The sequence below is a fragment of the Centropristis striata genome, chromosome 1 (assembly GCF_030273125.1).
Source record: "Centropristis striata isolate RG_2023a ecotype Rhode Island chromosome 1, C.striata_1.0, whole genome shotgun sequence".
In the NCBI taxonomy this organism is placed as follows: domain Eukaryota; kingdom Metazoa; phylum Chordata; class Actinopteri; order Perciformes; family Serranidae; genus Centropristis; species Centropristis striata.
In genome coordinates, this window is record NC_081517.1 from 29,674,651 (window position 1) to 29,697,130 (window position 22,480).

The following is a 22,480-nucleotide window of genomic DNA, read 5'->3' on the forward strand; positions in this document are numbered from 1 at the left end:
ATTTATGATATGAAATATGTGATGAAAAATGTTGAAAAGGGACCACAATAAAATAAAAAACATACAGTATAAATGCATGCATGCACTCATGTGTACAAAGTAAGTAAAGGCATGATAGGAACTTGCAGACTTGCACTAAGAACCCCCTGTAGGTAGTTAATGCATGATATTCAGTGCTTTTGTGTTAAGCATTCTAGTCATATTGACATTTGCCAAATTCAAATATGTCTTCCAACCTCATTTCTTTATTGTTGATGTAATGTTTCTGCATTGTGCTTATTGTTTTACTATGTAAAAAGCAGATTTCAGGTCTTAGTAATTACTCAGGCATTTATAATTTACATCCAGTCAGTATTTTGTTCTTCAGTGTTGCTTTATGTTTGCAGAGAATGGAAGGGACTAAAGTGATTCTGAATCAAAACATTTTTAAGTGTTGGTTTGTCGTACTGACACTGTTAATTCATGTTTTTTTGTTTTGGTGGGAAAGTTGAATGGAGACAATCTGGTACACTTGAAAAAATTACACTGCCTTCTTATTTGGTTTACTGAATGTTTTATGTTTTAATGTACTGTAACATTACTTTATAAATAAGATTTTGTAGGAAAAAAAATGTTTTTGTGTGTTTATTTAAGACACTTAAACGTTTTAAGTCATAATGGCCATAGTCTGTTGATGTTAAACATTTTAAATATGTCCATTGTACATACTTTCACTTAATGTTCCACATTCTGTCACTCCCACACATATTAAACGTGACAGCAGCTGGAACAAGAGAGCTCTTTCAGGTTGGTTTCTGACTGCAAACTGTCAAAGTGAGCACCACCATGTCAGACAATGTGTATGCACACATACTCACACACTGTCGCTGCTTTGTCACACAGTGTCTACAGGAATGGCAGCCATTTTCTCAGTTGTCCTCATTTACAAGACAAACACGTCGTGTTGACTTAACAGCCAGTTAAGAACTGGGAACAACTGCTACAGTGGGAAGACGCATGAAATCTTGGCAACATTAATACAAATATTCTCATCCTTGTACTTCCAGCATTTGTTGTTCTTTTTCCCTTAAAAATATTTGAAGTGTAATTATTTAACTTTTGAGATGTTGTTATAGCTCTGCTGCTTCATTTGTGATGCATTTTCTGTATGCTGTTCCTCCTCTTAAGCCAAATATTTCCTCAAAAGTGTTGTGTTTTACAGTAATATCCAACAGAACAGCACCACCTTGTGGTTAACCCATTGCATTAAACTGTATTCCAATATTCTGTATGGATGGACATCTTGCTGCATAACCATGGACCTAACTGATGCAGTGACTACTGTTACCTGATTTATTATCTGTTGTCAAAAGCATTTGAAAATCAAAGTACAAAATCACAAGCTAAGCCTTCAAATAATGGCGAAAGGATAATAAAAAATATTGAAGTTGTCTGGTGGAATTGGTGACTCTGCCCTAGCTCTTCTTTTGCTTTTTTTTTTTAATATTGAAAAAATGTACAATTTATGAGATATGTTGCTAAAAATTAAATGCAAATGTCACCATGCATTACCACCCTAGTATCGATGAGCCTTTCTCTTTGACCTTCATAGACTTATGATGAAGCGAAGTGAAGTTACACAACCGTTTTTAATCAAAATTGAATTATGTGTCAACCAGACGCGATGGTTGCACACTGGTAGTTATGCAAAGGTATTTGGCACACACATGAACACATAGACAGATATTTCATTTACCTAATAAGCCCAGAAGGCACAACATGATACACGGGGGATGTTTGTGGGAGTAAATGTGCACCTCCATTGTAATTCATCTTGTTTTACATCAGCTGGATTGATTGCCGTTGGAGCTCGTTTTATGTGGCTAATATTTTGGAAAAACTAACATCAAAAGCTTTGTTATACTGTGTATAACACTGTGATTATCTATGATAAACAATTATAAATGTTAATTGAATAAATGTAAAATGTTAATTACATTTCAGAATGTTCATGATGTCAATTATGAAACTATCATGGCAGTGTTTTGTTTATTTTAAACATAAACCCTATGCTTCATTTGAGTCACATTCTTCAATATATAAAAATCAGAATCAAAACATTGTGCATAAATATTCAAATACAATGATGAATAGAGGAACCAGAAAGAATTGTGGTTTTTTTTTTGTCATTTTCTTTTTGATATTCCCACCAAACCCCTAGCTAAAGCTCTCTGCACTAATGAGCTTATATCAGATGTCACCAGAAGTGGTGCAGAACAGAAGGTCTCATTATACACGGATAATTTATTTCTACTCATATCACAGTGCCTCGCTTAAACTCTGGCAACACTTGGGAAAACCAGTTGGGAAAGATCTGAGGATAATGATTAAACTTGAAAAACAGTGATCTCATGCACATCAGATTGGCTGTTAGAACCTCCCGCCTCAACCAGCTGCTGTTGAATGTGTCTGAAAATACATTTATAGATTTTAGACTGATTATGTCTAGATCTGCAACACTTGAATAATGTACTTCCTTTATCTCCCCTTTAACATACATAGTACCTACAGAAAAAGATAATGCAACAAGCTAAATCTTCTTGTGTATTAGAACTTAGCTGCAACTTCTGCTCTCCAGTGGCTGGAAATACATTTTATTTTAATATCCCTAGATATTCAGCAGCACACTTTTACTCCTTCCTTTATGAACCCATCTGTTTAAACCATGCTGGAACAAACAAGAAAAGCATTCCAACCCTGATATAGTATCCAAAAAGGTACTTTTTCATATATAAAATATGCAGATGAGAGACTTAATAACTTAAAAACTACTGCCTCTTGCTATTACCTGCCACTGTGAACTCTGCAGTAGAGAGCCATAACTGGAATACCTGAAATTATTTCACACAGACAGTTTTAGTTCCACAATGGGCTACTGCAGTTACTGCATAAAAATGATTTAAATAATGATTTATGGGAAGTCATATTGTATACTTCAATTTTTATCAATTGCGTTAGTTTTTTTGTGTAGAATCAGTAAAAGAGGGACCGTAAGTTCTTTCTGTGCTGTCCTTCACCCCTGTCTTACTGGTAAGAAATGTTTTAATTGATTTCTCACACTGTGCAGTCTTTCATTCTGATCTTTGAGGCCTATATTGACAGCTGACTCACAAGACATAAATCTGAAGGCGTTTGTCTTTTGTGATTTTTAATGGCTAAATGTCGTTTCCTGTTGCTTTGGTAATGTCAAAGCCGTCCATCATATTCAAGGTTTATTGCAAATGTTCTACATTTTATGATCGGACATAAAAAAATAGCTCAAGAGCAGATTGGCATATACTATCTCACCTGGCAACCCTCACTGCAGTATATCAAAACTCCTTCCCCCACCCTTGAATACTTGCTGATACAACAATGTTACGCCTTGAAGGACAGGTTCACAGTTTTCAAGTCCGCCTTAAAACAATAGTCAGGTGTTCATATGTTCATTGAAACAGGTTTTGCTTGCTGTGAACATTCCTCCGGTCCCCACAGTGGAAAACCTCCCATCCTAATGCACTTCAGTTTCAGTGAAATTGCTGGAGGGGATCCGCAGTCCTTGAGCAAATACTTAATTAGAAGTTTACCTGAAAGTTAACATGACTGTGTTGAGTCAAGTTTGTGTAGCAGCAGTGTCCCCAGTTTGCAGTCTGACATGATGCTTTGTGCTCTGTACATTTCTGTCATTTATTATAAAACAAGATGAGAAAAATAACCTTGTCTTTTAAACATTATTGCATGGTGACTGATGCAATACGTGAAGGACACAAATTCCTCAGACAGCAACTGTCATCCAAGTCATTTTCACTTACCTTTAGAGGACAAATAATCTATTGTCAACCATTTAGACAAGACTTTACAAGTGTGTGTGTGCAGGTGTGTCCCTGCACACTGTGATTCATTTGTGTTGATGATTGATAAAATAAAACATCTTATACTGTGGGTAATATCCATTTCTTTAATTTTGGTTTCTGTGTTTGACATTTAGGGGGTTTTCTTGCATTCAAATCGAAGCTGAACAACGTAGGCCACTGGTTTAAAAAAGGAAAGAAAAAGGGGGTTGAGACTTAAATGAGACACTGACAAAACAGAAACTGCCTGCGGTTACAGTAGCTACTTAAGAGTCTTGGAATGAAGTGTCATACCCATTAGGCTCATTTTGGTCAGTTTTCTTCCCATAAACCCGCGTCCCCCCACGGTCGTTAGCGCTGAAATCATCAGTGCTCATGCTCGGCTAAACGGACACGGCGTTCTTCTGCATGGCTTGTCACAGGAAAATAATGAGCGGGCAATGCATCTTGCTTCAGTGACTCATTTCCAGTCCATACTTTCCAGTGAAAGCCTCAAGTGACATCTTTAATGGTGAACAAAGCTACCAGATCTATCATCAACTAGCTTCACTTTAAAAAATTAACTCACAAAAACAATGAGAATGGATCATGGAAAGTAAAAGCCCATCACCCACCCCGAGTATATTCACCTTTCCTCCCTGCTTATTCACTCTCATTGTGACTAAAACATTTTTTTAAAAAAGAACAAAAAAGAGTCAAACAAAACCACAAAGGGTGTGTCTTTTTTCTGGAACAGAACTTAGTGCAAAGTCATCTCTATGGGAACCACGCACAGCTGACCAGCGCTGTTCTGGCATCATAAATTAAAGGTGAAAATAAAAGTAATAACCATCAAAGTCACTGCAGGTCTGCACAAGAGTTCACCACAGTTCAGATCAGAGTTTGGGCATCAAAGACTCGCCAAATGCTCCTTGTCTCCCATAGTTCTCCTCATGCTTATAATGTGGCTCTTCCTTTTAATCCCACTTTCCTCAGGGCCGTCAGAGTCACCTGAAACTCCTGATCCACCCATCCACCCTTTCCAGAGTTCACTTTCTTTGCAGGACTTCTGCTCCCTCCGGCTGTGTCACAGCTCGTCGGTGAAACAAGGCACCCCGTCCTTGCCTTCACCTCAGGGTTCACTAAAAGGCCACAGACGGTGCATCTGAAGGTCAGATGCTCCCGGTCACTTCCTGGTTCTTTGACCCTTTGACCTTTAACCCTGGTTCATGGACGCAAAGGTTATCTAACCTTCAGAAAGAGGTAACAGACAGGGAGGGGGTAGAGAGGGAAACAGAGAAAAGAGGGAAAAAAGATAAGAAAAAGTAAATTAATTTCATTTTGTTTGCCTATTGATTCAAATGCCAACCATTAAAAAGGAAAGAAAACAAGCTGTTATTGCTGTGAATGGGCTAGACCTAAGTGGGCTTGTCAAGTGGCTCCCTCTGATTCATAAACAGCGACAAACAAATCCGCAGACAAAAGACAAACTGTGTTGAGCACTGCAGAAGAAAGATAGCTCTATAGAGATCAAGGTGAGACGACAGTCATGAACAGCACTTAAACCGCACAGCCTTATTTAAGTGCATGTTTTGAATACTCTGACAGGATTACAAGGTAATCAAGTTCAAAAGGGTTCTTTTTTTCTCAGAAGCCGGTGATATATGTATTTTCTTTGTATTTTGAATCTTTCATTGATATTCTCACATTTTGCCTTTGTTGCTTGCTTTGTATGCTTTAATTTAAGGCTTAAAACATTTTCTATCAAACACCTTTTTTCTTTGAGAGTCTTTCTGCATAGAACTTATTTACAAAAGAGAGATTTTGCTCTGTTACAAAGCGTGATAATACAATTCTGTGCGCCAATCAAGTTTGAATCAAACTCAAAAATCAAAGCCAGCAGAAACAATGCCAAACAGTAGAAATTAGATTTTTTTCTGGGCCTATCACATGATGCCGTTGGGTCCGGGAATACTTTTCCTCATAGATGTACTTATGAAAGAAAAATCTATAAAACACCAGAGTTTCTTAACCATAAACTAGCAGTTGGGAAGTTGGGTTCAAAGAAACGCTTATTCACTTGATTGATTGGCTCATAGATTTAGAACTTTCATAGGAATGAACCAGGCCCTGCCACCAACGATGTATTCAGTTCTCTTTATACATCCATGGGTTCCCTACCACCCAAACTTAAACTACACACTAAACTACACTACACTACACCTAAACTAACTTTCTTGGTCTTTAACGATTACTTCCTGCTTTCCTCCCGTGCAGTCATATTACTATGGCCACTAGAGGTCGCTGTCTCACAACAAATGTAAATATGGGTTGTCATAGACTGCTCCTCGAGACTCACAATTACGTGGGTTAAATAGGAATTACAGTGCATTAGTTTTTGTAAGTAGAACTACAAACAGTGACTGAGAGCAGCCTGTGTAAATCTTTCATTAAACTAATCAAAAGACAAAAGTCTTCACTACAGGCCTGTCAGAAATATATATTTGTGATAAGCAGCCGCTGATGAAGTCCTGATGAGATTTCCTGAGTTAGACATCTACTGAATGATAATAAGGAAGGCTTTCCCCCCCAAAATACAACATTACTGGTTGCTTATTTAGTCACAACAGTTTGATCTTGTATGCATTACTTATATATATGATATGATATTTCTTTATTCTTTCACTATCCCCTTATGTAATTCAGTTTAGTAATTCTGACTTGTAGTAATAGGCTGATGAGTGTCACAGAGTTTAATGCTGCTGACCTTCTGCAGCTCCTCTCGTAGCCAGGAGGGAAGGGGCTGTCCAAGACGATGCAGCAGCTTTGACAGCTCCACGTTGTGTTCCCTGTAGTACCTGGAGAGATATGCATGTGCCTGACGGGAGAAGAGGAGAAAAAAGATGTAAGAAGCGGTAGGGTAAGGGCGAAATAGTTAAGAAGATGAGCAGACAGAGATGGGGGAGTAAGGGAGATGGAGTGAGAAAATAAAACAAACAGGGAAAGAATGCAAGTTGGTGAGTCAGGATTCAGTAAGTGGGAGAAAGACAGAAAGTATAGTAAGACATATGGAAATAGGCAAGGAAATGGGAGGAAAGGAGGAAAGAAGGAGACAAGGAAGGTGAGAGGTGCAGGGAGTGGGAAGGAAGGATATTTAGAAGAGAAAATAAAAAGACAGCATGGGAGTAGGGGGGCAAATAAGAAATTGAGAGAGATTAATGATGTGCCGCCATCTTTAGATTAGTTTATTTCTTCTCAATAGGACTTTAGGGCCACTAAGTGCCAAGTGGTATGAACAGAGCTAGAAAAAGAGAGGTAAGAGAGAGAGAAAATTACATGAAGGATGTATGAGACCCATTATCGCTCTCCCTCCTGTGTGCATCCCTCATCTCCTCCTCTCTTGTTTCTCCTCCCTGGTGTTCCCTCCATTTCCCTCCCCTCATCTGTCCTCTCCTTCTGTCCCCCTGGTGGAAACTCAAATACAGTTTAATTACAGGTGACACTGAGGCACAGCCATTAGCCACATGTGAGCACATGAGGGAAGACAAATCGGATCCGTATGTGTGTTTGTCTTCATGTGAGAGCAAACGTGATTCATTGTCGCCAGGTCTGGTCTCTCCTCTGTGGAATCAGTAGCCAGAACAAAGATTTATGGATTGGATTTTCTCCTTCTACCTTTCTCCCTCCATCCTACACCCCCTCCTCTCCCTCCCACCCACCACATCCTCCCTCTCACGGGTCTTGTGTCACTATTGAGTCCTCATAATTAGGTTGTAACTTTCTGGCTGGATCTGATTGGCTGACAGCTTCCACCCCAATGCTGAGTCCTGTGGGAAATTTTGCCACAGCGATGGAAGGGACTGTGTATCATTGTCAGTCAGGCTGCTTTTTCTTTTTTTTGGTCTCTTTCTCTAACATTTCATCCAATGCATATATCTTTTTTTCCTTTCCACTGAGCAGAAATCCATTCTAATTAAAATGTAAACATTTACCTCTGGCTCCATAGGAGGGTACTTTCTCCCTTTGCTCTTTCCCAAACATTTTGTCTTTCCTCCCTCAATGAGCTGGCACCAAAAGCCCTTCTGAGGGTCAAATCTGTGAGAAAAGAGACAGAGAGAGAGAAAAGAAGAAAATCTTAATAAAAATTCAAATAAGTAGTAAGTACAGGCCGAATATAAAGCAGCGTCTCTTCTTTTAGGAGAGAACAACTGAAAAAGCGGACCCATCTTACACTCGTGGACGAGACATAAATGTCACTACACATTTAGCACATTCTCTGTCTGTCTCCTACTCTTTTGCTATCATGCTATCGGTGTCTCTCTGGACTGCACTGCACTGTCTCGTTTCATCTCTGTCTCTATCAACCTCCCTTTCCTCTCAGGCATGCAGCCTCTTTCTCTCGCCCTCTCCTTTTCTTTCTCTCTCTCCCTCTAAGTGCAGATACACAATAGTCATCAATATAGTTTATTGTTCACTTGTAATGGATTACAGTATTACTACTTCTTTATGAGATGGTAAAATATAATTAGAAATATGCATAGGCTATAGTTTGTTTTGTTTACTCTCTCCAACACAAATCTAATTTAAATGTCATTACTTTACTTATTGGTTTGTGTTCATTGTGTGTAAAGACACCCTGAGGAAGGCAACTGTGCCAGTATGACTATTTTTATAACGTAGGCTTTTTATTTTCAACCATATAGTTGAGTGCCTGGAATCAGATTACTTTTGCCACTGGCCACTAATGGATGGAAGGATTTTTTTTTTGCCTTTTAAAATTACTTCTTGCCCCCTTCTAAAAGCCACAGAGGGTGCAGGGGGCATCAGAAGCATTTCATTATATTACATTTATTATTACATACTTACCTACTTCCTATTTTTATTTAAATGTACCAATTAAATGTATAAAAATGTTAAGTACATAATACACGGTCGCCCGTAAGGTTGGAATAAAATATTTTTACCTCTTTCCATGAAAAGATTGTTATTTATTTTTGACAGATAAAGTGTATATCTTCTCAAAACGTCATTAATCAATCTCTTCCAAACATGAAACCACAACTAACAGAAGATTGTGTCTGAAATCAAAATGATTCCAACTTTATGGGCGACCGTGTATATACAGTATGGCCTACTTTATCCAAAGTGTTATTATATTCAAAAAGTCTCTATAAGGAGCATATTTCTTATTGTTAAAGACTTGCTTCAGGGAACAAAAAAATAATAATATATTAAATAATAATATAAATAAAAGAGAAAGATGAACTGACTGCTATATATTACAGGTACATAATCAGTTAAAGACAGTGATCACAACTTCACTTTTGTAAAGAGCAGACATAAGAAAACTTGATTTAAAGACTATAACATCATATTAGAGACATAACATAATATCACTGGGGGTGTACATATGTGCCTTAATTCATTGCTAAATGTAAAAAAAAAAAAAATACATAAATGTAAGGGGGAGCAAAATGTTAATACATTTAATGCCTCTATGACATTCCCATATTGGGTCTATAAGCATCCCTTGTGAAGCTAAACGGCCTCTCTTATTAACAGAGTGCAAACAGGATTGCACCCCGGCAGCTTGTTATGTGACAACCTGTCACCAGGCGAAGAAATGAGGTGACTTTCAAAAGCAAAGCACCCTAGTAAATACATGTGCTTGTTATCCTATCTATATGCATGTATATAGATTCATGCACGTACATATACTGCACAGTATATGTGTGTGTGTCCTGTTTATTTGCATATATATTTAACTACTGCATATTTATGCACCTTGTTTTTGCAGTATTAGCTGCAGTTCAAAGTAAAACTAAAGAAGAGGTAAAAAAGACATACGTTATTGCTAACTGCTATGCGTCAGTCAGAGTATAATGAGGATGTGAAGAAGAGATGCAAATATTGTTCTTTATCTGCATGCATCAGTGGGTGAATAAAAGAGAGAAAAAAAGAGTTAAGTGGTTCTCCTTCAGTTTTCCTCTGACAGAACAGGAGGAAGAAAGGAGAGGGGGATTAAATAAATAGGCTCCAGTGTTGAGGATCTGTCAGACCGCCGTCATGTCAAAAGAATGAGAAGGAGAAAAGAAAGATTAGGCTTTTGTGTAACTCTGTCTTCACCCCAAACACACACGCACACACACACACACACACACACACACACACACACACACACACACACACACTCACAACCACACGCGCAGCTTCCTTATTATTCTGTCAAAATGTATCTCTTTACAAATTATTTGTATGCATGTGGGCCTGTGATTCAAGTCAGAGGCACTCTCTGTCCCAATCTGAGCTACAAATTCGAGATGTCCCTGTCTGGAGATTTGAGGGCTTGCAGGCAGATTGCATTCTGATGAGTGGTGCTTGAGATAAATAAACTGTTTACCACTCCTCCCAAACTTAAAGGTCACATGCAAAATCTCTAATGGAGAATGAGTTGAAATAGAGCATCAAGAGGCCAAAGCTCATTCTCTCAACTTGCATGGAATTTGGTGGACATGCATATTTTAGGCATCCCTTCCAACATATCATACTTAACAATATCTGAACACATTGATTGTACAGTGTTAAATCTGTATTGTAGAAAAAATAAATTGTGTTTTTTTAATGGATTAAATGCAGAACAAGTAATTTTCTGCCACAAGGGTTCTCTCAATTAACACAACAACAAGAGACGGTGTTTGGTAAGCCCGTGAAGTAGCGCAGGGTCATGGGAGTTGTTTTCTTCACCAACATTGCTGTGATTGCAGTCAAATTCTCCAAGTTAGGATTCCTTCAGTGTTCACCATTTAGGAGATTTTTACTCAGAGTCGAATTATCTACAGAGGTCTCCTCCTATGGAGTAAGACCGCTGTCAAAAAGATGTGTCCATGTTATAAGCATTCGTATTTGTAATGATAAACATTTGTGTGTAAATAAAAAAGTTGTACCCAAAATTCTGCTGTCACACACGAGTCTGATAAATTATTAGGGTTAGGATTGTTTTTATGTGAGTATGAATCTAAAAGCTGTGAGTGCAAAGTCTTGTGAATACAACTCTAATTTCTACGACTACGAGTCTTCACTGTGAACACGAATTCAAGTTTGTGGGTACGAGTCGAAAAACTGTTGAAATGACGTCACAGGCAGGTCACAGGCAGGTCACAGGGGAAAGCAATCGAACCCCGAAAAATGTGCCGAAGGATGGCTGACAACATGGACACCGTCGGGGAAGCATCATCATCATCACCACAGGTAAAGTAAATAACACATCCAACATTTATTTATTTTTATTTAGTTGTTTATTTCATGAAATTGTACTGTTTTAAATAATATGAAGTTTATGGACGTTAAGACATTCTGCTTTAGCTTACAAGCTAACCACATGTCAGTTACTGCTTGTGTAACCAAACAATAGAATTAGTCCGAGTCCTGACAGCAGTTTACCATCAATCCAGAATTTATTTATTATATACGTGTATATCTGAGATCAGACACACAAGTGTGGTTTGCATGGGTCCAGACTAGTAATATTAATTAATAATTTAATAATTGATATTTGTTGTATTAACTTGCATGCTAATGATTGGCATACATTATTTTGCTAAAAATACAAAATTATTTTTTATGTCTGTCCAGCCTATGTGGGATAGAGTACTGTATGTTGGTAAATGACTATGTTAACAGTGGCATTTAGCCTAATGCATCAAACTTGTTGTTTACAGGGACCAGTAGCTGCTCGGTTATTGGAACGTCTGAAATCAAGGATTACAGATGTGTTGAATCAACCACACTTGAATTTGGACTATTTACAATACATTGTAAATAAAGAAACATTCATTGTGACGGCTGCCTCCAGTACTTTAAACATCGACACCGGTCGTTAGCTTGTAAGCTAAAGCAGAATGTCTTAACGTCCATAAACTTCATATTATTTAAAACAGTACAATTTCATGAAATAAACAACTAAATAAAAATAAATAAATGTTGGATGTGTTATTTACTTTACCTGTGATGATGATGATTCTTCCCCGACGGTGTCCATGTTGTCAGCCATCCTTCGGCACATTTTTCAGGGTTTTCAGGGCTTTCCCCTGTGACCTGCCTGTGACCTGCCTGTGACGTCATTTCAACAGTTTTTCAACTCGTACCCACAAACTTGAATTCGTGTTCACAGTGAAGACTCGTAGTCGTAGAAATTAGAGTTGTATTCACAAGACTTTGCACTCACAGCTTTTAGATTCATACTCACATAAAAACAATCCTAACCCTAATAATTTATCAGACTCATGTGTGTGACAGCAGAATTTTGGGTACAACTTTTTTATTTACACACAAATGTTTATCATTACAAATACGAATGCTTATAACATGGACACATCTTTTTGACAGCGGTCTTACTCCATATCCTCCTCTCCAAAATAAACAGATCCGGTGCATAAAACTGGAAAAAAAACTCTCAATGGAGCAGTTTTACGATTAAAGTTAGATGCTGTTTGGCTGACAGCTGTCTCTAACGTCTGCTCAGTTTCTTGATAACTTAAGATACAGACATCCAATGAATGGTTAAATATATATAGTTAAAATGACCATTATCTAAACATTGGGTTGGAAAAGTAAATTTATGACTTTGGCTTCTATCAGACAACCACAATGCTGAATGATGCACAAAGTGAATATAACACCATTGATATGCGGCCAAATGAAAATTGAGAATTGAGTTTTGTTTAGTCATTTTTTGACATTTTAATGTAGAAAGGTTTATCTTCCTGTGGCTACATGTTTGTATACAACACAATGTAACCCATTATTTCTCAATCTTTCACATGCCTTTGTTTATCTGCTGTGCAACACTGCAAGAATGTGTTTGGATCAAACTGCAGAAGCTGCATTAGTTATTTATCTTAGTTACTGGAACTGGTGTCTTTCCTGTTTCTGTTCTTTCGGATTGACATTGCGGAGTGCACTAACCTTTTCGTACTTTTATTTATTCAGACAGCTGTAACACAGACAGGCAGGCAGTGTAAGTGAGACAGTCAATGCTCTGCTGGGATTTGATCGCAGGCCAGCGGCTCAGGGAGCAAAGACTTCATCACTTGACTGTCTTTTGGCACGAACAGGCATCAATTTTTTATTGCTAGAACAAATGCATGTGTTTAATATGTAATACAAATACTGTTCACGGACTTCAACTTTGAACAAGCAATGTAATGAATTGTTTATATTCCTGATATGATTTAAAGTGATGCCTAAAATATGAGTTTCAGGAGATGTAAGTGTTTATGTACTGATTACTGGCAATCTGAACAAATGAGATTTAACAAGTACTTCCACACAAAAAAAGTGAAATTATACAAAATTGAAACAACTGCTCAGTTTATTTATCATAATAATTTACTCCTTTTCACTCCTTTTCACTTCGTATAAATAATTTACCTAAGGATTTCTGCCATCTCCTCTTTGCTCTCTCTATTTTGATCATATACTACGTTTATAGTAGTTACTAATAGCCCAAACCTAAATCTATGTAAAGGCCGGATTTTAATAACTCAAAGCAAACAGCATTAAACTGCCCATCTGCTTTTGGCTGATCTTTGGAGCCAGGTGATGTCACTGTCTGTTGTATTTTTTAGAGGATGGCACCATCCAGCACCAGAGGATGGAAAACAAAGGAGGTGGCCAGTTTAGTGATCCACTGTTCACCAGTAGATGTCAGGCTTCACACAGATTTGACTCTGTACTATCATTTCTATCACAGAGCATGCCAGGTGAAAGGTGGATTTCAGGGAAGGAAGATACTAAAGAGAGGAAGCGTGAGAGACTTACGTAAGGGCCTGGGAGTAGTTGAAGTGAGGAGTGACTCCCAGGAACTTCTGGACTTCATCCATCACTGCTGCAGGGTCAGTTCTCAGTTGATGGCCATCTATGATCATCACCTACGCACAGATACATTGATACAGTGTCACTTGCTGCTATTAACTTACCAGTTGGTACATTACAACATGGTAAGTCATTGCATATAGGTAAAAGCATGTGGGCAGCTTCTGTGGTGCAACTTGATCCACTTAATGACCGCCACAAACATTGGAAAACATATCATGTAAAATGTAATATATCATGTTACTGTTTTTTCTTCTTATCTTGTAAAATATTTATACTAATTACTTCAGGCAATGGACAAAGTGTTACTGTATATTGTTCCAAATGTAAACACAAAAATAGAGACTTTTTTTTAATGGCAAAATAGGGCGGGCGATATGGCCATATCTTGATAGCAATATAAATCACTATATATCATGTTTTCTGGTAATTCAATAATTAACTAGTCTCTATGAAATAACAACACGGTGAAGCGCTTTATTGTATATTCCTGTGTGAGTATTTTATCATTTATTAAGAACAGTTTTAAGTGAGATTATAGAGAGAGAAAGATACATAAATCAGAATGTCTGAGAAATTGGGATTAGTATGTAGTTACTATTCCTTCAATAATGTGCCTAAAGACAGTAAACATCAGTACGTCTCAAATCTCAGAAATAAATCTCATCATTCACTCCCATGAGCAAACATAAGGCTTCAACATTTCACACTGTATAATCTGTGCATAAGTTTGGTATTACAGTGCAACAGAGTGAATGTGCGTCTGTTCCTGGGCATACCTGATTAGCGGGGTAGTAAGTGAGCCACCTCTCTAGGTGTGATGAGTACAGACCGGGGATGAGACAGCGGCTCTGCAGGGAGCGCAGCTCCGCCGGTGCTCCTGGTCTTGCACTGATGACATCATAGAAGGTGAACCGCAGGGCTGCGTGGTCCTCGTGAGCTCTTTGATGCTGGGAAGGTTAGCAGATACAGCCGCATGAGCTTCAAAGAATTCATTCTTAGGCTGTGGTCAGGTTGTTTTTTTTTTGCTTAGGAAGGTTCCTAACTGATTGAAATGACCTGGAAATATCTAACTGGCAGCCATGATAAGAGCTGGTTGAATTCTAACGCTAGAAAGGTGCTTCACTGCTTCCTTTCTTATCTCCTTCAGTGTAGAGTACACAAGCTCATCCTTTATTAAAGGAATGGAGATAATGCCGTCCCACAATTCCTTGACATTCACAACACAACACAAAAGTCTTGTCCTTCAAGAAAAATGGCAATGAGACGTTTCTAATTCAACATGTTTGAGAGAATAATTATATATAGAGTAGAAGATTAATAGGCCTCACACATGATATCTTTCTTGCATATATACGTATGTAACATTTTTTTATACAATCACACTAATTGGGATTTATGTGGATAATATGAGTAGACAGGAGGATGAGCGTGAGCAACCACCCCCAATGTGATAGCCATTGCATTTCAATTTTGTGACTTTTAGCTTATATTCCTTTTTCATTTAAATTTCAACAATGGAAATGAAATAGATTTTTTTTTCATTTTTGTCCTGCAGGAACATAATGGGCAAAGTATCTAAGATGTGTATATAAGTGGTCCATTTTTGGAACATTTTGGTCTCATCACCACAGACCCACGTCAGTACCACCCACTGACACATAATTATGTAGTCTAGTGTGCAGTTGGATTCTCTTAGCACTGTGGTTATCTTTTTCTAAGTTCTGTCCTCATGAGGTTTTCCATCTAGGTAAGGGAAGAGTGGATAGGAAAAGATATAGGATGTCTTTTTCTTAACTATAACTGATCTCAACCCTTCTCTGAAACATCAAGTAATATATTCACAACTCTGCATGAGATGCTGTTTTTTGTCGACAGTGACATCACATTTGAGCTGGCACGTTGTTGACATTCACGTCTCATTAATCAAACAGACTTAAACAGAACATTTCAGGATCTTGTGTGACATTTCCCACACTGAGACATATAGATAAATCAGGCTCATTAACTCCACACTCACAGAGAGAAATCACACTCCAAACACAATCTTGGAAACAGAACTCAATTAAAATCAATAGTGAGATGAAGCATGTCATGTGAAGAAGCAGGCAGCTGTAGACGGTTAAAAATAATACAGTCACTGGTATCTCATTTATTCTGTGTGTTTGTGTACATACCTGGTACCAGCTGTAGGCCCTGTCAGAGGGGTTGATGAGCAGGGTGATGATCTTGGCCTTGGGCAGCAGGGCTGCAGCTCGCCGCGGGGACTCCTCTGAGGGGAAGTAGTTAGCACTCTTCTCAAACAGGAAGTCCGTGCTAACATTAGAGGGCAACGGGAAAAACTCCATATACCTGAGGCAACAGACACGCAAAAAATTGAGAGGAAATGCAAATAAACGTGCACACACTAATGATACACGGCTCATAAACGAGCGCCATCGCATTACTGCAAACTCAATCACCCAGAGTGTGCACTGCTACAGTTTTACACATTTTTTCAAAGTCAGATACAGTCGCAAAGTTATGGCCTTCAACAACAAACTTAAAATAAACTTGACAATATAATTTTTACAGTGTTTAATGACAAATTTTCAGAGTTAAGTCTTTTCTGGATGACTTCGGAGACTGCACCAGCTGTGTCTCTGTCAGCTAAGTAACCCATTTATGGATCAATTTAGGCAGCCATATGTCTGTTGGCTTATGTTTGCAGGCTTAAAAGATCATTTTAAAGATGTTTTTGAACTGCTTTGAACTGCTTAATGTATCATTGACGTCTGCAAGACACATTACAGTCTACCACAACCTTGCAAAATGAAAAGGGCTGGTTTATAATCTTCCTTTTCACCTTCCGTTTTGACTGATAAAAAGGCACAGGGAGAAAATGAAGATAAGTGTGTGTGTGTGTGTGTGTGTGTGTGTGTGTGTGTGTGTGTGTGTGTGTGTGTGTGTGTGTGTGTGTGTGTGTGTGTGTGTGTGTGTGTTTGTGTGTGTTCCTACCAGTCAATTCCTTTGTTGTAGTTATTGGTGTTGAAGAACTGGACCTCCTCGTAAGTCTTTGGACTGGGGAAGTTACTGGAGATGGAGGGATGCATGAGTAGGAAGAGATAAAGTGCTGTCGTTCCTGGAAGAAAGGGCATAATTCATAACTGGCTCGTTAATTCAGCTCAGCAGAGGGAGTGTGTGTGTGTGTGTGTGTGTGTGCGTCATTATGTGTGTGAGCTGTCATCCACTGATCCATACTGGATGAATTTTTCCCTCCGCAAGATTTATATCTTGCTGAGAATACACTATGTGTGTGTCTGCAATGATCACAGGCCTCGCCATCAAATGATTCAAAACCATTTGACACCAATCAGCAGTGGGGGCTCTGGTCGTGCCCTCTGTCTCACCCACAGCAGCTCTCTTTTTACCCTGTTCCCCTTACACTTACTCCCACACATCCTGTTACATCTCCCCTCACCCTGTTCCCTATTTGCTCTAACATCTCTGACATGTGAGGCGCACCCTGCAATAAAACGATAATTTATTGTATTGTAGTTGTTGTCAGGCTGCTAATGTTGCCGTGGTGACCCCTCCTCCCATTTAGTAAATTACACCTGGTTAATTTGCAGCATTACAGGACCTCCTCACCTCTCATATCAAACACCGGCAATTACAGTTCCTGAGATCCCACAAAGGCAACACTATGGATCCAAGCAGCGTATACAGATTTTTAATAACCTCCTCTTTTTTGTCTTTGACACAGAGAGAGAGTCAGTAAAGGAAAGGGTGGTAGCTCAGTACTGTATCTCTATGCATCTAAAGTAGATAGAATGTGGGTGGAAGAAAGGAGGTAAGAGCCTCCTGCTTTGTCTCCCTCTGACAGGACCAAAGGAGCTGGGGGGATTAAATGAATGGGCTCTGATGTTGAGGATCTATGCACCTGGGCACACAGAATGAGTCTCTCTGTTGTATGTGTAAGTCTGACTTTGTGTTTGTGTGCAGCTTACCTGTTTTCTGTGGGCCGATGACCATGAACTTAGGTAACCTATCGCAGGTTTTCTCTTTAGACCAGATGTCTTTATGCCGTTTGTCATCACATGGATTCTAAAGAGGCACAAACAAAGGATTAGAGGCTGAAGTGATGTAGTACATAAAAAAAACATACACGCCTATCCTTCCAGTACATGGAGGATTTACTGCACAGAATGACTGAATGAGGTTTTCTTAGGGTGTCTTTCCTATAGGGATGAAGAGGTATCAGATTTTCACGGTTCAATAACCTTCTCAGATAATATCATCTTTTAATTCAGTGGTTGTACCGATTTATTTTGAAAGAGCAATAGCCAATTGGGATGCTCCGACTCGGCCGTCATCACTCACATTCACCAGCATGGTAAAGCTGTCATTAAGTAAGTCAGTACCTCACTCAGTGACAGACTTTCCTGTTCATAGGGCTGGCACCAACCAAAAATAGGAAAAAAAACTATGACATTTCAAAAAGTTATCTCTTTTTTTTCATGTGTGTGTTCGCTTTTGTTACGTAGGTGGCAGCTGTCTTTTTTTTTAAATTAATTTTTGTATTGTTCTTATTTATTCATTTTAATTTAATCGCGTTACTGTATTATTATTTTATTTTATGTTATTGCTGAAAATGTAAGGGTACTTTGTTGTTTAACTGTCTTAGTGATGGTCAAAAATCTATAAAAATGTATGTATAAAAAAGAAAGCTCTCTTCAGAAAAAAAAAATCAATTATTGCTGCATATGTGTGTGGCACAAGTTGACAAGTCTGACAACACCAAATACATATAAGAAAGAGAAGAATGCTGCATATAAGTGTTTTAACAATACTATAAAAAAAAATATTTCAATCAAATCCTCAAACCTTCATTGTTTGCACCAAGATTCATAAATCATTGTTATACTATAATAAATCTAGGAAACACTAAGTTAATCGATCAAGCCTATTTTCCCAGGCTTTTGACAAAGTTAGCACACCGGAAAATAACTCCCTTTAAACCATCATAATTTAAACAGTACAAAAGAAAACGGGACTCTATTTTCACAACAAACAGCTCAAACAATATCTTTTCCTCCTGAATATTATTCAATGCACACAATAAGAATATTTTCACACAGAAATGCAGAGTAAAAAAGTGCAGACGAGTGCAGAAACACACAAGCCCATACATGTGGGCAAATACCCACGCAAACACACCTGCCAGAGCGGGTTCCTTTGTTCGGGGAAAAGCTGGAAGTACTTGTGTGCAAGCTGCAGAGGTGGGAGTGTGTGGAGTTTCAGGTTCGTCCACGAGCGAAGGAAGGAGGCCAGGTGAACAAACGTGTAAAGACCCAGTCGATCATTGCCATAGTTTGACAGGTGGGTCATGAATATACTGATCTAGAGTGGAGAAACAGAGACAGAGTAGAGAGGAAGAGGGAATGGAGAGAAGGAAATAGATACTTATTGTGTTGTGCAAAACTGTGATAAAGTCAAAATCTCATTTCCCAAGTTCCCATATTTGTGAAAAACTGAGGCAGCGCAGTGAATCTAATTACTGTTGTTGTGGCTGCAGTGGAAAGCAAACAGATTATTTCTGAGTGTGTGTGATGGTTTTAAAGTCACTAACAGAGCAGCTGTCCACCGGCGGGTATCAATATTTGCTATCACTTTGCACAGAGACACATTCACTTTTGTTATGTAAGATTATGCTTTAACTTTCAGCGCAGTACAGTTTCAAGTAGAAAGAAGAAAGCAGATACAGCAAAACTGATGTATTCACCACATCTGATAGATAAAGCTGAGGAGGCAGCACAATACTTCTCATAGCCACTGGGTGATGGGAGAGATACAGCTACACACACGGGAAAGTGTTTCCGAGTGTGTCGGTGTGTGTTCATGACAGTTAATGTGTGTGAGGGAGAAGGAGAGACTTAAGAGGAAGTGAAGGAGGGATAGTGTGTTGGTCTGGGCTATCTGTCCACGCCTCAGTGCTTTTATAGGCTGATCAAAGAGACAAGCTAAGATAGCTGCTACAGACAAATGCACACACACACACACACACACACACACACATATGCTTCTTTTGTGATTGGAGGGAGCTTGGGAACGTGAAGTGTCTGGATGAAACGGTAACATCAGCCATTAAGATATGAATTATTTGGTGGGTGTGAGCATGTGTGTGTCTGTGCGTGCATGAATGACCATGTGTCAGTTTTTTTTATTTGGGAGAATGTCTATGAACACACACATACATAGAAAGAAACACACAAGCATAGACAGTGAATTTCCTGGTGACAGAGGAATGTCGGTGCTCCTCTTTAACGCTGAAGGTTGCCGCAGATACAAAGCGACACAGTGTCGGGGTTTGATGGATCAGCGTCCGGCCGACCTGGAAAGCTGTTCGGAATACTGATCGCCCCGGAATACTGATGTATGTGTGTGTGTGTGAGTGTGTGTGTGTGTGTGTATGTGTGTGATGTGTGTGTTTGTGTGTGTGTGTGTGTGTGTGTGTGTGTGTGTGTGTGTGATGTGTGTGTTTGTGTGTGTGTGTGTGTGCGTGTGTGTGTGTGTGTGTGTGTGTGTGTGTGAGACACTGCGGGAGGGAGAAAGAGGAACCAGACGTGTGTGGCAAGTTGTGCGTGTCTTTGTGACAAAGAACGCAACAGAGAACGAACAGAGAGGAGCAAGGGTATGCATGTCAGAGTCATTTTTCATGTGTGTGTGAGTGTCAGCGTAATTGTTTATGCATTTGTGTATGCCAGCGCAATCGTGTGCATCTGCCACTGCCTCCTTATCTTGTGCTCACTCTTAGCAAACCAGCAGCGCACCATCCAGCCTCGCCTGCTTCATATCAATCTGGTTGATGTTTAGGGCAACAATGTGGAACCACTGTCAAGGCGTCACCAAGCACTCAACCAGCAACAACAGAAACACGAGCCAGGAGGAAATGTTTGTGCACTCCTCCTCTCCAATGATTCATAGTGTTAAAAACCTCTCTTTGAAGCGTGCATTGAGAACTTGGAGCACTGCTCTTAGAAATGTGTAAAATTAAATTTGACAGCGTCTCACCGGAAACATCTATTCACATTTGGAGATTGAGGAGGAACATTCCCCACAGCATGCTGCAGTGGTTGAGGGAGGGGGGAAAATATGTGATATTATAGAATGAAAAGGTTTTGGCCTGATACATAGCGAATGCAGACAAATTTGACCAGAGTAAATAACAGGCTATAAACCATTTCAAAAGTCTCCCACCTCTCGCTCTCCCTTTTTGTGTTGTTTTGTGCTTTTTTTAAAGCAGGCAAGGTGATCAAAAAGTGATTTATGTTCCCTTCAGACCACTCAATACCCTATGATATCTGGCCCAGGCTGTATGTGTGTGTGTGTGTGGGGGGGGGGTTCTGTGCAAGTGTGCGTGCATGAAAGAGAGCGAGAAAGAGAGAGGAAGACAGAGAGAGAATCTGGGTGTTATTGAACATGGAAACATTCATTATGGAGCTTAAGCACTGGCTGCCAAATTAAACAAAGGGGAAGAGAGAAGATGATTTGTGTTTGTAATTGGAGAACTGCAGAAATGGAGAAAAAAAAGTACAGAGAGGGGGAGAACAAAAGGGAAAGACAGACAGAGTAACCTTGGCAGGTGAGTTTGAATTAAAAAACAAAAAAGCCACTTGAGAGAGTGTTAATCTCCCGACACAGTGCAAGCCCCAATCCCTTTTGGTGTGAGAACTCACTGTGGGTAAAAATTCAATTAACTGAACCATATAAACCCTTTTCTCTGCATCTGGTGCCACGTCTCATTTCCTGAATATTGGATTGCTTTGAGTCCCCTATGTGCCTTTAATAAAGAATACTGCGCTAATAATTTAACACCAGAATTGGGCTCAAATCATACTTAAAACTGGACTGGGAGAGAAGTGTAAAAAAAAAAATCAGAGGAATAAACCCAACCCAACAGCTTCCCTCTTTTAATCCTTGTCCCTTGTCTTTTCTTCTCATTGCTCCTGCACATCTTCATTTCCTCCCTCTCCTCTCATCTTTTAAATGTCTTGCTCTCACTTGCTCGTCTGCTCCAAAGAGTCACTTTATGTTGTTTTTTGTCCCGATCTCATGCTGACCTAGATGCTCTGATGAAGCATGTCAGTCCAACATGTAGCGATGTTCTTCAAAATCCATGCACACATGAACCCACAGGCACATAAACACACACAAATGCCATGTCTTGGAAGATTAAGAGAACACCAGTGATGTATTTGAGTTTGTGACATGCTCCAATCCACTCTGACATGATTGCATTTTTGAGGAAATTACTTGTTTTACTTTGGCCTTTGGTTGAGGATGGGTTTTTTCCCCCACTTTTTTCTCTGTCTGTCTAAATCTATCTATCCTTTCGCCTCTTGCCTAACCGCTCTCTGACTCCCTGTCTGTCTTGGCCTTCTCTGCTGCTGTCTCCCTCCTTCAATGTGTAGCTGTAGCTGCCTGTTTCCCATTACAGAGCACTTAGTTCCACATACATTTCTCCCTGATTGAATTGTTATTGCTACTAAAAAGAAGCCTACCCCCCCTCCTGGTTTCATTCTCTACCCTTCGCCGTCAACGTCCTCTCTCCCCTTCTTGCTCTTGCGGTATCTTTCTCTCTCCCTCTTTCTTTCTCACAGTCCATCTCGCTGTCTCTGCCTCATCAGTGGATAATTGAAAGCTTAACGTCAACACAGCAAATGATTTCGATTCAATTTATTCTGCCTGCTCCAGTCAACATCTTCTGGCCCTTTCCA

At 39.3% G+C, this 22,480-nt stretch overlaps 1 protein-coding gene across 3 annotated transcripts in view; it reads right to left on the reverse strand.

Annotated features, from left to right (window-relative positions):
• Nucleotides 1–3,962: 3,962 nt before the first annotated feature.
• The window catches only part of ndst3 (N-deacetylase/N-sulfotransferase (heparan glucosaminyl) 3), a 49,577-nt gene continuing 31,059 nt past the window's right edge, over nt 3,963–22,480 (reverse strand). For 2 of the 3 annotated variants that reach the window (XM_059337528.1, XM_059337537.1), the window contains exons 7-15: nt 18,921–19,103; nt 17,711–17,807; nt 16,719–16,842; nt 15,899–16,073; nt 14,501–14,671; nt 13,668–13,777; nt 7,841–7,943; nt 6,616–6,726; nt 3,963–5,094 (exon numbers count right to left, since the gene is read on the reverse strand). In XM_059337528.1, the coding sequence (XP_059193511.1) occupies nt 5,065–5,094; nt 6,616–6,726; nt 7,841–7,943; nt 13,668–13,777; nt 14,501–14,671; nt 15,899–16,073; nt 16,719–16,842; nt 17,711–17,807; nt 18,921–19,103 (1,104 nt within the window). In that variant the 3' untranslated portion in view covers nt 3,963–5,064. Of the gene's footprint in view, nt 5,100–6,615; nt 6,727–7,840; nt 7,944–13,667; nt 13,778–14,500; nt 14,672–15,898; nt 16,074–16,718; nt 16,843–17,710; nt 17,808–18,920; nt 19,104–22,480 lie in introns of all 3 variants that reach the window. The other variant, XM_059337545.1, reaches the window with a different exon arrangement.